The following is a 13,829-nucleotide window of genomic DNA, read 5'->3' as shown; positions in this document are numbered from 1 at the left end:
GTTAAATATCTCACATTTCCAGCAAAAGGAAAACTAGAGAGTCAGAGAGCCAACGTGCTATTAGTGTTCAGTTTTTCTTAGTCTGTCAAAACTGTACAACATTTTTAGACCTGCAGACTGAAGGAGCGTTTGTTCTCTTTTTCCCTGACAAAGTTTCTAAAAAGTGGGCATGTTTACATGGACTTGAGTAAAGGTTTTTTACAGTCAAATGATCCTGATGACGCATTAATATCAGATAGGGGAACAGGAAGTGAAGAACAGTGGTTAGGAATCGATGGAAAGGGAATAAAGTTGGCCCGTTAAAGCTCTAGGTCACTGATCATCAACTGGCAGCCTAGGGGCCATATCAGGCCCCCCAAAGCTTGATGTCCGGCCCCCGAAACATCACAAAATTCAGAAAAGGAGGAAAAGAAGATGTGGTTTTAAGAGTATCCTTTTGCTATGAATGTCTGCAGTTGTTTAATCCATCCAACAAACAATTAACATTGAAATAGTTTTAGAATGACTTAACATTTGATCTGTTTCACAGAAATTTACTGTCATAATTAGTAGATATTTAAAATAAGGTTAAGGTTGGCAGAAGTGCTGCAAAAAATGACCAGATAAAGAGGTGAAAGGGGGTTACAGAGAAGCAAAAATGGGTGATAAATATGAAAATGGTTGTGAAGTGGCACAAAGGGACAAAAATTCACAGAAAAAGTTGTGAAAAGAGGTTAAAATGTGGCAACAAATTGTAAAAGAGGAAAAAAAGGGGCAAAAGCTATCAAAAATTGGTTTCAAATGACAAAAAGTAGTGCAAAAAAGTAATGAAAAGTTAAAAGGTGGCAACAATAGAAGAAAAGTGGCACAAAGGGGATACAACGTGCAGAAAAAGTGGTTCAAAAATCTTGCAAATCTTGGGTTAAAGAGACAGAAAGGTGCAAAAAGTATCAAAAAGGGGTTCAAGTGTCAAAAATGGGTTAATACTGGTGCTAAATGACAACTGGGAGGGGCCCACTCTCTTGGTTTTTAGGGGCCCAGTCAATAAGGTGGTCAGGCCTGGATCCTGCATTATCGATAATAGGGATAGATCTCACTGGTAATGACTAATATGTCCTGTGTTTAGAAAGAAAATCCAAAAACTACTACAATAATATTTCAATCAGACCAAAACATTTATTTAATTTTTTGTGAATTTGAAAGTCCGGCCCCCCGAGTTTCTGTACAGACTAAATTTGGCCCTTGTACAAATATGCTTGATGACCCCTGCTCTAGGTGGACCTGCTGGCTTTAGCTTTAAGAACATTTACACAAGCAATAGCTATGATCCCTACACTTTACAAAAAGTGTTTAATACCAATGGTTAACTTACTAGTTGGCGAGGAGGTAATCTATATCATGAATGACTTCCCCTTACAGACCTACTACACATGTAGACAGATGAAGGGACAAGAGTCTAGAGGAGTCTAGGACTCCGCTTAGAGGGTAGCTGAGCCCCTTAAACAGCTTTTCTTCCTCATTTTGTCGTAAACATGCTTTTAATGGAAATGCTAATAAACAAAGCAAATTAACCTTGTTGGAACCAAGTAGTGACGCATCATTCATGAAAGAGCCTGTTCCAAAGACTTGTCATATGAACGACAGGAGCTGGCATCTGTTCAAGAGCCAGTTTCCTTTTTTCCATTTTTGTTATTCACTCCACATGAGCCTGGCCACTGATCCAGATCTCTGAAGAAAGAAGGATTTCCCATCTACACGAGTGAGACTGGATGGACATCAGCTGTGGAAACAGAAAGATCTGGGTCTAGCGTGGCAAACTGGACTGAAACAGGCTGAAGCACTTGTCAGTAGCACGGACTGGTCAGTGGAGTAACTTTAGAGAGCGGAGTGATTAGCCATACGTCTGACGTCAGAGGAGGCTGTATTGTAGGGCTGGGCAAATAATCACAAATTAGATTAAACTGCAATATAGCCTGCTGCAATTTACAAATCACACAAGTTGCAATATTTCTTAAACTCAAAATACCAGTTCAATAAATCAAATTGATTCAGCAGCAGAGATTTATGCACATTATGCAAATGTTCAAGTGTCAAATTTTTTAATAATGGTTTACAAAAATCCTCCTTTTCTGTTTCATGTATGTTTTCCTTCATCAAAATGAGGGACAGAAAAATTATAATGCCTTTCATTAAAGCAAATGACATTAAATTTGCAATATGAACAAAAATAATTAGTTCATTACATACAAAACTGATAAAGCTTTGCATTAGTTCATGAATGTCACACCCCAAGTTGTGATCAGCTGATACAGTTTTTTTTGCTTTGTTTTGTTTTGTTTTGTTTTGTTTAAGATTTATTTTTGGGCCTCTTTTGCCTTTATTAGATAGAGGAGGACAGTGGATAGACTCAGAAACAGGGACGAGAGTGGGGAGAAACATGCGGGAAATGGCCGGATTCGAACCCAGGCCGCCCACGTAGGTAGGCGCCTTAACCACTCAACTACCGGCGCGCCCAAGCTGACAGCCAGTTTTACCTCCTCCAACCCAGCTGCCTCCTTTATAGCATAAAGCTTGTTGCATCCTCATATTCAGATTCATGCTACTATGGATTGACTGCTTCTGAATAATTTCATTGTTTTTGATACACATCATCATAAATGTATGTATCTATATGGGGATTTCTAGCCATGTGTTTCCTGCAAAGTCTAAGCATACTGCTTTACTAACCCAGGGGGTTTTTGCATTTTTTTTAAGAAGAGCATTCTCTGCCGAGTAAAAATGTTGATTCATTTTGCAATCAAATTATTAAATGTATGATGAGTGTCCTGGCTGGATGTAGGCTATAATATGGAATGATTTATTGCTTGATTTTGTTGAAAAACATAAGATGAGGAACCTAAGAATAATCGCATATTAGATCACAATTGTAATATTGGGGAAAAAAATTCTAATAAGATTATTTTTGAAAATCGTTCAGCCCTACTGTATTGCTAAATGTTTTATTGGACTAAAGTCCTGGTAGTTTGGAAACAGCTCCAGCTGTGCACATAGCGCATTTATGTTCACATGGACATATATATGTAAATTATTATGAAAATGATATTTTTCTTGGGCTCACCTGGCAAACTAATTATCACAGGTGTCTGAGATTGATTTCAGTTTTCCAAAGAGCCCTGAGACACAATACCATCCATGAGTTTGATTGAAAAACAAAAAAATGAATGTTTATGACACTAAAATCCAATTTGCATAATAATGTGAAACGTAGTATATATTAGATCATTTTGGGTGGTGGGTTTTGCTTTTATTTCAATAGGATAGCTGTTGACCAGTGTGCTGCAGCTTCATATAAGTTGCCTCAGTCCATATATAATATTATGACAGAGTAACTTCAGTTTTGTTGAGTCCTATCATGCACCCCAACATGCATCCCTGTTTATCTGTTGTGTGCAATCAGTTTTTTGCTGGCATCTGGTCCTCTGAAACACTGACTCAAATAGGAGACTGTTTTACTGGGCAGACTGAGTCAGCTGTTGGAAAAACTCTCATCTGATTTCATGGTCAAGCATCAGAAAAAATGCTGGCATTCTGGGTGTCTCACACCAACAGAAGAAATGAAAAGAACATTTGGAATCAACCCCAACACTATCAGTGCATCTTTAACCCTAAAACTGTGACTAGCCTTTAATTTCCCTGTAGCGAGGTCAGTCATTACAAAAAAGACAAAACAGAACAAGAAGAGGGGGAGAGCACCGTGTTAAATCTGCACCAGCCTTGCTGAAACACAGACTATGTGAGCGGAGCACCAATGAGGCGAGCCTGTGGCCTTAAAGCGCTGCAGGGACCCACGGCTATAATGCCTGAAAGGATGCTTATAGCAACTGTTGTCCCGGTGCCTCGCCATCACCAGAGCTGGCTTTGTGTAGGAAGAGTGAAGAAGAGAGGAGCTACTGTTTGAAAAACTCCTTATGACATCTGGACTCATTTGCTAGAAGGCATGTGGAAGATGAAAAAACAGGCTCTGTGGTCTGCAGAGGGCAAATTACATAACTTTTTTTGTTTTGTTGTTTTGTAGATGAAAATGCTAAATGCTCTAACTCAAAGTTTGTTGGATGTCAACAGTAAACACTCACAGAAGCACATCAATTATAGAGCAGAAACAATGGTTTATACACCAGTTAAAGGGAGTTAGACCTTCACACTACAGCCAAATAGTGATCACCCACTTTTTCAGCCACTCTGGCTCTGGAAGTGAAATTAAAATGTCCTTTTAAGCAGTTTTATTTCAGGCAATGGTCACAACAGATGCATTTCAGATCATGGTCTTCTTCAGCGTTGTGAACTACAGTTCTCTCAATTCTAATACCAGTACCAGAAATACGTCCAATAACGCTTAAATGCTCTTCCTCATAACACTGAAGAAGACCACGAGTCCAAACACGTCCACTGTGCCCAAATAAAACTGCATGCAAGGATGTGCTGACCTCTTAGTTTCTGGATTAAATTTCCCATTCAAATCTTCCTTTGACAGAAAATCCATATCAATGTGTTAAATCCTGGAAATAAGCCATCTGAATAATTGTGATTCTAAAACATTTGGTTCAAAACAGGATCAAAAAAAGACAAAGGCACAAGACTGGGTTCATGATCTTTTCTACTACACATCCCACAATCCATTGCTGTTCCTTTAATACACAGGTGTCAAACTCAAATCTGGCCTGTGGAACAGTTAAATCCGGCCCGCAAAATCATCTCATATTTCTGTTATAACTGGCCCATCAGTCTGAGGTCTGCAGATTTCCTCAAGTACAAAAATGTAAACTTATCCTTGATGGTTTAAGAAATCTTTGTTAGGTCAGAGTAAAAACATTTAGATAAGAAGTCAGTAACGTGGGAAAAGAAATTAGTGTTTTAATTTCACATTTTCAATTTAGCGTCTCACAATTAGCATTCAAACTTAGGATTTTGACTTTTAATTTTATACTTTGAGCATTTCAACTCATAATTTTTCCTTCTCTTATATTATTTTGAGCTTTAAGATTCATATTTTTAATTGTTAAGTGATATTTTGACTTTTTAACCAATTATTTTGTATTTTCAACTCCAAACTTTGACTTCATAATCCAATAGTTTGACCTTTTAGACTCACAATTTAAAAATCTGAATCATATTTTGACCTTTAATTTCATGATTAAATCATTTATTTCATATTTCGACCTTTTAACTCACGATTTGACTTCTAATATATTTGCCTTTAAAAAACCTTATTTTTCAATTTCAATTCCATGTTATGACCTTTTTGAACTAATAAATTTACTTTTCTCAGATTGTGAGCCTCTAAACTTTTCTTTTTAACTTTTTAAATGTCAAAATCATTTATCATCTGTGCTGTTTTTTTCCCCCCATATTTTATTACCAGTGAAACAAAGTTGACAGTCTATGGTTAAATGTGACCCTGTTAGGCCCTCAGGTTAGACCTGAATCCAGAATCCAGCCCCTGCTGTGATTGTTTGTCGTCCCTGCTTTAATACATTGAAATAATAAAGCATGTGCGTCGTGTTTTTATGACTAAACTATTATCACCATCATCAGTCAAAGAAGTGAGTTCTGTAAGCAGAGCCTGTGTGACTACTGCATGTTAAAACGTTGAGGCTACAGGTGATGATGCTGCCATCAACCAGCAGGACGCTTCAGGAAGATGCTTAATCAAGGCAGAGCTTCAGTGAGTGCATCTGATCAGCAGGACTGCTACCAACTGCTCATTAATGCAAGGTGTTGGATTTTTGACGATACTGGATATGCTGAAATTTACTAATTCATTTCAGCCAGCTAGCTATGCTAGGGAGCATCTTTTGAGCAGAGCGTTCTCCACCAAGTAAAACTGAATATCCATTTTGCAATAAAATGGTTATTTAAGAGGATTGTTCCTGACTGATTTTATGCAGATAAACAGTTAAATGGACCAGCCATGACCTCACAGTTGCGCATTTAAGACTTTCCAAATACATTTTAAAAAGGCACATGCCTTAAGCTGTTTCTGTTTCAGCTATAGGTGGTGCTGTGGTGTGTGTTAATGGCGGCAGATGAAGACGGTGTACTACATTTAGTTACAACTCACAGTTCCAGGGCTGATTGTGTTGTTTTAATATAACCTCCATGTATCTGTCAGAGTCTGAGACTACAGTATAAAGGGGTTGACATTTGACAAGGTTTTAAGATCTAAATAAGAGAAAATAAAACTGTTTAATTGAAAAAAAAAATAAAAAATAAACATAAAATCCGCTGCATTTATCTGCTAAAGTTTCCTTTTCTATATAAACTAGAAAAGCACTAAGAGTGCAGACCTCTGCCATCAGCCCTATCTCCCAATAGTGAAGGATCCTTTAAAAACACTCCTGGATCCAGACAGTGATCCGGATCACTCCCAAAATCTAATTCGCTGTTTACTCCCTCCCGGTGGGGTGGAGACACGGTGAGACAAAGCATTGGCTTTGCTACATGTGGAAGTCATGGCAGAGGGTGAATATTCCTCTATTCCTCCAAGCATTGTGAGCTACAATTCACTGTCTTTCTCTCTGTTACGCTCCGACTCGTCTCCTCGACTGGGCGTGCATCTTTCAAACTCTATAAACTCCAAAACATTGTTAAAAAAAAAGTTACTCATGTCCGCCATCTCCTGGTGTTAAGTGGTAACAGCACAGACCTCCACCATTAGCCCTTTCTCCAAATAGTGAAGAATCCTTTAAAAAACTCCTGGATCCAGACGGTGATCCAGATCAGTCCCAAAATCTAATCAGTTCTTCCTTATGCCATTTCTGATATTTCCTGAGAATTTCATGAAAATCCATCCATGACTTTTTGAGTTATGTTGCTAACAAACATACAAACAAACATACAAACCCACCTGATCACATAACCTCCGTGGTGGAGGTAAAAAATAGTCACATATCATACAGAAAAACTATTGCGAAGTTATTTTTTCCTGTTATCATTCAGCCCTATAATAATAACTGATCTTCTAACAGTGAGACCGAGTTCAACCTTTGGCTTGGCCTTGCACATGGGGTGATAAGTTCTAATTATTCATAAATTAGATTAAATCAAAATATGGTCTGTTGCAATTTTCAAATAGCAGGAGGTGCAATATTTCTTTAACCTGAAATCTGTAGCAAAATACCAGTTAACAACTTTTTTTGCAGCAGAGATGAAATACATTACATGTCATGCAATCAAGTGTCATTTTTTTATGATAGAAACAAAAAATCCTATTTTACTCATTTTTGTACATTTTTTCTTCTTGACTATAAGAATGATATAAAAATTACTACTCCCTTCAATACAAAAATTCATATCCGATTTGCAATACAAGTCAAAATCAGCACAAGACGTTGATTTTTCAAAGTTTTTAGCCCATATTTAATCTAATATTATGTTGTTTATAGCAGAGAGAGATTTATTGCTTGTGTTTGTTCAAAGTAACATAAGATGAGGAACTTCAGAAAAAATTGCATATTAAATCACAATAGCAATATTGGGGGGAAAAAATTGCAATTCTATTGTTTTCCTAAATCATTCTGCCCTAACAGATTCACTGGGAGAGATGGTGTGGCATTCATGGTATCTGAGCACGTGGATAAAAACTTAGTTACGGATGTTGACTGATGGCCAGAGTCACTGGCAGACCTCCTTAATGGCAACTTCTCTTCGGTACATCTTTGGGTGTCACTGTTAGACTGTGTGTCTAATACTGACACTCTCAGGAGGGCAGGAATGGGAAAGATCAGCTGCTGCACACAAAAGCAGCAGCTGATCTTTTATGCACACCTGGCTCGCTTTCCTGAGCCAGATCCAGCTTACTGCATACTGGGTGCCCAGGACCCCAGTGGGTTCAACCAGACCTTGAGGATGGCTTTGTGCAAAGCAGAGGTATCACCTGGAGAGACGGGGACATGGGCCTGGAGCAGGCCTGGACGATGGCCATCAGGAGGCCGGAGCAGTACAGAGCCAAGGTTGATGTGGCAAAGTGCTGAACCAGCATAATGCTCCCATATCTGACCTGACCTGACCTGTAACACACTCTATGGTATGAATTAATAGTGTTAAAGGTCACATAATATGCAAAATACACTTTTTCAGGATTTTCTAGAAAAAATATGTGCCTGTCAACCATCCCCCCCAAGAATCAAAAAAATCCACCCCTACCCCCACCCCCACTCTCTTTCTCCACCTTTTGGAAATCTTGTGTGCTGAAACAAGCCATTCTCAGATTTTCCCCTCATGATGTCATGTAGGGAGTTAGCCCCACCTCCAGGTTGGGTTGGCACTACCCATTTGGAAAAAGCTCCGCCCTCCTCTCCTGATCCTCCTCTCAGCTGCCAGATAAGAGAAGGATCCATTTACGGAGAGGGGCGGAGTCAGACAGCTCATTAACATTTAAAGCAGAGACACAGAAACGGCTCGTCCTGAGCAGGGCTGAAACAGAGGGGCTTTTAGATGCAGAAATCAAACAATGGAGTGTTTTTTTCAGCAACAAATTTCACAGGGATGTTTTGGGGACCTCTGAGACCAATATAAGCTTGTCTTAAAGGGGTAAAATATGTGACTTTTAATATATGGTGCAGATTATATGGCGTGTATTGTCGTCATCAACAGCTGACAGTATCCATGGTAACATGCTCCACAAATAATAATACTTTGGTCAAAATGCAAATAAACCATGCATTTCTTCAAATTAGGCTGATACCATAGAAACTTGTGTCTTCTACATGACAAAGGTTTAATTATTGTATTGAAGGAAATGATCGTTTTTATGTCATTCTCGTTTTGATAAAAAAAAAAACACAAAACCAAGGAAAGAAGCATCCTTTGCAAACTATTCTACAAAACTGACACTTCAAACTTTGCATAATGTGTAGAGCAAAAATTGCTGAAAAAAGTGACATTCCGTTGGTATTTTGACACATTTCAGGTCTGTAATTTGAAATTTACAGTAGACCATATTAAGATTTAATCCAAATTTTAATAATTGCTCAGTTTAATGCCATCACTACAGTCAAATCTCTACTGGGAGAACATTTGGAGGTCACAACCTAATCTAGGACTATAACAAAAACAGGGGTTGTCTACAATGACGCTGGCTCACAAACAGCTCCATTCTCCAGTCAAATATCTGCAGGCATGCATCATGCTGCATTCACTTCAGACAATCTGCTTAAGATTGGATGTCCATGTGATTTAACTGATAATGACAGAAACTTTACTCTCTGCACAAGTTTTTCCCCATCCTCTGTTGTGCATTTTATTTAGAACTTCTTTAAATGCAATTCTTATTACCCTCATTGAGATGATTGTGTCTTTATAAATAAGAAGCACTTTGTTCCTAGTAATGCACACAAATAAAGTTGATTATTATTACAGATTGAATGAATCAAATTGAGCTGCTGCAGCTAAAAAGTTCACTAAAACCTTTTTTCTGGCATGAAGTCTTCTAAGGATGAGACACGATACGAAGGGTGGTCAATTTATACCCAAAAACCTGATATCTTAGTGACACTTTAAACCATCTATGCTTATTTCTCTGATTATTTATCAACTCTTTTCAGAGATCCTCTGAATTTGGTCTTAGTACAGACATGAAGTCGACATTTATGATTCATGATACTAAAAGCTAAAGTGATATTTAAAAAAAAAAAGAGCTGCAGCTGCAAGTAGGAGAGAGGAAATCTAAAAACCTCTGACTCACTGAGTGGGATATTTCATTCTGATGGTGGGAGCCTCTTTGTTTCATAAAAACAGTGCCAGTGTGACAGGACTGAGCTTACATGTTAGCTACATGAAAAAGACAGACAACAAAGGATTCACAGCTGCAGCCGCTTTGCACACAAAACACAACATAAGACAAACCAGACTCCCAGTCTTACTCTAACAGAGAGGAATTAAGCTCATCCATTAACACCAGGATCCAATCAGCATCGGCATGTACCCAAAGTCCAGAAAACGTAGAAAGTTGGATCAGTTCATCGCTGGTAGGGCTCAATGATCTTTTCTTTTCATTTCCATGTGCTCATGCACAGTAGTCACACTGTAGGATGTGTGATGTTAGTCATGAAGCACATCGTGCTACCACTTCAACTTTGCGGGGGGCTGAAGCCTATCCCAGCTGAGGGAGGGGCAGTGTACACCCTGCACCCACAGCCAATTAAGAATCACCAAATAACCTAACGAGCATGTCGTTGGTGGTGGGAGGAAGCCAGAAAAGGCCATGACCGGGGGGAACCAGGAACCTTCTCGCTGTGAGGCAATGGCGCCAACATACACTGCCGTGCAGCCCGGGAAACTTTCCCAAGATATTCAAATTTTCTCCGATGCATGGGTAAAATGTCTTACTACAGAATGAGAATCTATCCAAGTGTCCAGCTCTATCCCTCTTTGGTTGTTTAACTTTTAATCTTGTCAAGGTTCTCCTGGGTAAAGTTATATCCTGCTTTAGTTGGTTCAACCCACAGTGGCTGATGAGGTTAACCTCGTCTTTCTCTATCCTTCCTGGTTTTGTAGTTGGATAAAGGTATATCCTGGTGTAGTCACAGTGTTACAATGTCATTTAGTACAGTGTTTCCCATCCACTTTTCCTTGACGCCCCCCCTACATGCACCTAAGAAAAGCGGAGCCCCCACAGACAGGACCCAAGAGTGAAGAAAAACTGACACATCCCGTCAAAAATCAACATAGATTTTAATTCTTTTACTGATAAAACCCTAAAAAATGGCCATATGTGCTTTTCTTCTCAAAAAGCCTGTGCATAAACTACCTAATAACTCCTTTATCATGGTTTTAATCAGTATTTGCAAATCTAATTTGGCAGCCTCAGAACAAATGAAGCCTCGCTTCCCCTGACATCTTTAGCACCCCTACTGGAGGGGTCCTGGACTCCAGGTTAGGAACCAGGGATTCAGCAGGATGCTTTGGTCCCAAGTCACATACATCTGAGAGTAAGCACAACACAAGCAAAGATCTAGACAGGGTGCAACAACATCAGTAAGTCCCAAAAAGTGTGTCAAGTCCAATCGGATGCAGTGTTAGAGCCAATGCATGTGGTGCATAGAAGCTTTTTACAATGATAATTATCAGTTGATGTTGATGAGGTTAACCTTGTCTTTGTTAATCCTATCAGACTTTGTCTTTGGATAAAGTTATATCCTGCTGTAGTAAGGTTAGGTCAGTTGGTTGATGTTTTTCTTTATACTACCTGGTTTTGTACTTAGGTAAAGTTTGCTTTATGGTCACAGATAGGTAACTTTGGTTACTTAGAGGGCCACTTTCAATTTATGCGCACTGCCAAAGGGTTGAATTGTTACAAACTACGAGATACTCTCAGTATCACAACTGCAATTACGTATAAATATAAGGAACAAATATAAAGCATTTACCAGGCAAATACAAAAAATAAAGCTTAATTAAATCAGCCAATCACTGTTTTTAGACTAAATTAAACTGATTTTGTAATGCAAAAAAAAAAAATCCTCCATATCCATTCTTTTAACACAGGCATTTAAAGGTGCATACAACATTTTTTCAGCAACAATTTCACCTGATTACAGCTGATTTCCTGCAAAGAACCAAACCTTTGAAAGTATCAAAGATAACGGAATTTTTTTAGTTTTTTATGTTTTAATGGCAGATTTCGTCATTGTTTTTCATTCATGTTTACAACATCTTTAAATCCAAAATTGACTTGGAGGCCACAACAAATGTGGAGGAGGGTCGCCAGTTGCTCACCACTGGTTTTGTTAGTTGGCTGTTGAGATAAACAGTGATTATTTTTTTACTTATCCTACCTGATCTTGTAGATCGGTAAAGGAATGTCATAGTTTAGTTAGTGGGTTAATGAGGCAGTGATTTTTCTCCATCCTGCCTGATCTTGTAGTTGGGTAAAGGTTCAGTTAGTTAAGTTTGTTTGTTGATGAGGTAAACAGTGAGTTTCTCCATCCTACCTGATCTTGTAGTTGGGTAAAGGTTTAGTTAGTTTAGTTTAGTTTGTGTGTTGATGAGGTAAACAGTGAGTTTCTCCATCCTACCTGATCTTGTAGTTGGGTAAAGGTTTAGTTAGTTTAGTTTAGTTTGTGTGTTGATGAGGTAAACAGTGAGTTTCTCCATCCTACCTGATCTTGTAGTTGGGTAAAGGTTCAGTTAGTTTAGTTTGTGTGTTGATAAGGTAAACAGTGAGTTTCTCCATCCTACCTGATCTTGTAGTTGGGTAAAGGTTTAGTTAGTTTAGTTTAGTTTGTGTGTTGATGAGGTAAACAGTGAGTTTCTCCATCCTACCTGATCTTGTAGTTGGGTAAAGGTTCAGTTAGTTTAGTTTGTGTGTTGATGAGGTAAACAGTGAGTTTCTCCATCCTACCTGATCTTGTAGTTGGGTAAAGGTTCAGTTAGTTTAGTTTAGTTTGTGTGTTGATGAGGTAAACAGTGATTTTTCTCCATCCTACCTGATCTTGTAGTTGGGTAAAGTGTGCTTCTTCTTGATGACCCTCTTTAACTGGTTCACAATGATGGAGGTGAGCTGAGGCAGGGGCCTTCCCTCAAACTGGGACTTGGCCTCAAAATCCACCAGCGGGTCCTCGAGGAAGGAGAAGGACCAGTGGGAGAAGGGCATGCGCGTGAACTGCAGCCGTAGCCTCCCTACTACCCTCCTCATCTTCACGAACAGGTAGGCTGACTTCCCAAACACCAGGTCGACGTCGATGGCGAGGTGGAAGCCGCCATTGTACTCGAGGTCCACCTCAAAGTTGAGCTCCTCGGGCATGCCGTCCTCGTTCAGGTGGACTGGCTTCATGAGTTTGACGGTTTTAAAGACCGGCAGAGAATTACCGAGGGAGATGTCTCTGAGGCTGAGTCCCTCCAGGAGCCGACCTGCCGTCTTGGTCTGCAGCAGCTCCTCAAACTCCACCTTGATCTTCTTGGTGAGCCAGTGTCTGACCACCGGGGTGTCACGGAGCTCCCTGAATAGGAAGAGAAAGATCGCGTTTAGGAAATTACACGTTTCAGGTACGAGCTCGCCGTGAGAAGGCGGTGGCGGCGGCTGTTGTTTGGGGCTGCCGCCGCTGACAGCCGCTTCCTGCTGCCGTGTCGAGGCGGCCTCGGTCTGCTTCCATGCAGCAGATGCTGAGCTGTCCTGCTGCTGCTGGCCTGGTTCGGCATGTTGGGTATTAAAGTAATCCTTCAATGCGTTATCAGGCACTACTTTGACATACTGCACTGTCCTGCCTACGGGCTCAGGGCTCCTCCGGTAGATCAGTAAGAACTGTAGGAGCAGCGTTAGGACTGCTCCGGAGAAAGCCGAGATCAAAATTAAGTAAATCATTTCTCCCAGCTGCCGTGTGTCCTCAGCGTCTCTTCATAATCTCTCATCTAACCGTGTGAACAAAACAAGTTCCACCTGGTCGCTCTCAAAGCTGCCATATCATCTGCTTCTTTCCTGAGCTTCAGGCTCTTCACCTGATTGGACAAAGGGAATGCGTAGCTCTGCGTCATGACGTAGAGAGACAGTGCATCTTTGATGCATTCAAGGTATGTGGGATTTTCTACCTACCCACGAGTTAAACCTGTTTGAGTTGACCTTTGAGTCCAGTCTCCAGCAGGATGTATCTTCCGTTTGAGAGGCTGCAGACCAACTTTGAACACAAACCATCCTGTTATTGGCTAAATCAGACTGGGATTAAATTAATCTAATAGCCGCCTACTGTTGAATTTTATCTTAAAGTAGCCTAACTGAATTTGGAGCCACTGGATCAATTTAACATTTGTAAACCCTGACAGAGACCTTCATGGAAGAAACACAAGAGATTTTAAAT

General features: G+C 39.8%; 1 protein-coding gene across 1 annotated transcript in view; it reads right to left on the bottom strand.

The window, feature by feature from the left end:
* pdzd8 (PDZ domain containing 8) overlaps nt 1-13,441 on the bottom strand; it is a 70,457-nt gene extending 57,016 nt beyond the window's left edge. Inside the window, exon 1 of the mRNA XM_041789582.1 lies at nt 12,465-13,441. Within this exon, the coding sequence (XP_041645516.1) occupies nt 12,465-13,339 (875 nt within the window). The 5' untranslated portion in view covers nt 13,340-13,441. The remainder of the gene's footprint in view (nt 1-12,464) is intronic.
* Nucleotides 13,442-13,829: the final 388 nt, after the last annotated feature.

The sequence above is a fragment of the Cheilinus undulatus genome, linkage group 6 (genome assembly GCF_018320785.1).
Source record: "Cheilinus undulatus linkage group 6, ASM1832078v1, whole genome shotgun sequence".
Taxonomy (NCBI): Eukaryota; Metazoa; Chordata; class Actinopteri; order Labriformes; family Labridae; genus Cheilinus; species Cheilinus undulatus.
The sequence above is the reverse complement of the archived record's forward strand: the minus strand, read 5'-3'. Positions and strand labels throughout refer to the sequence as shown.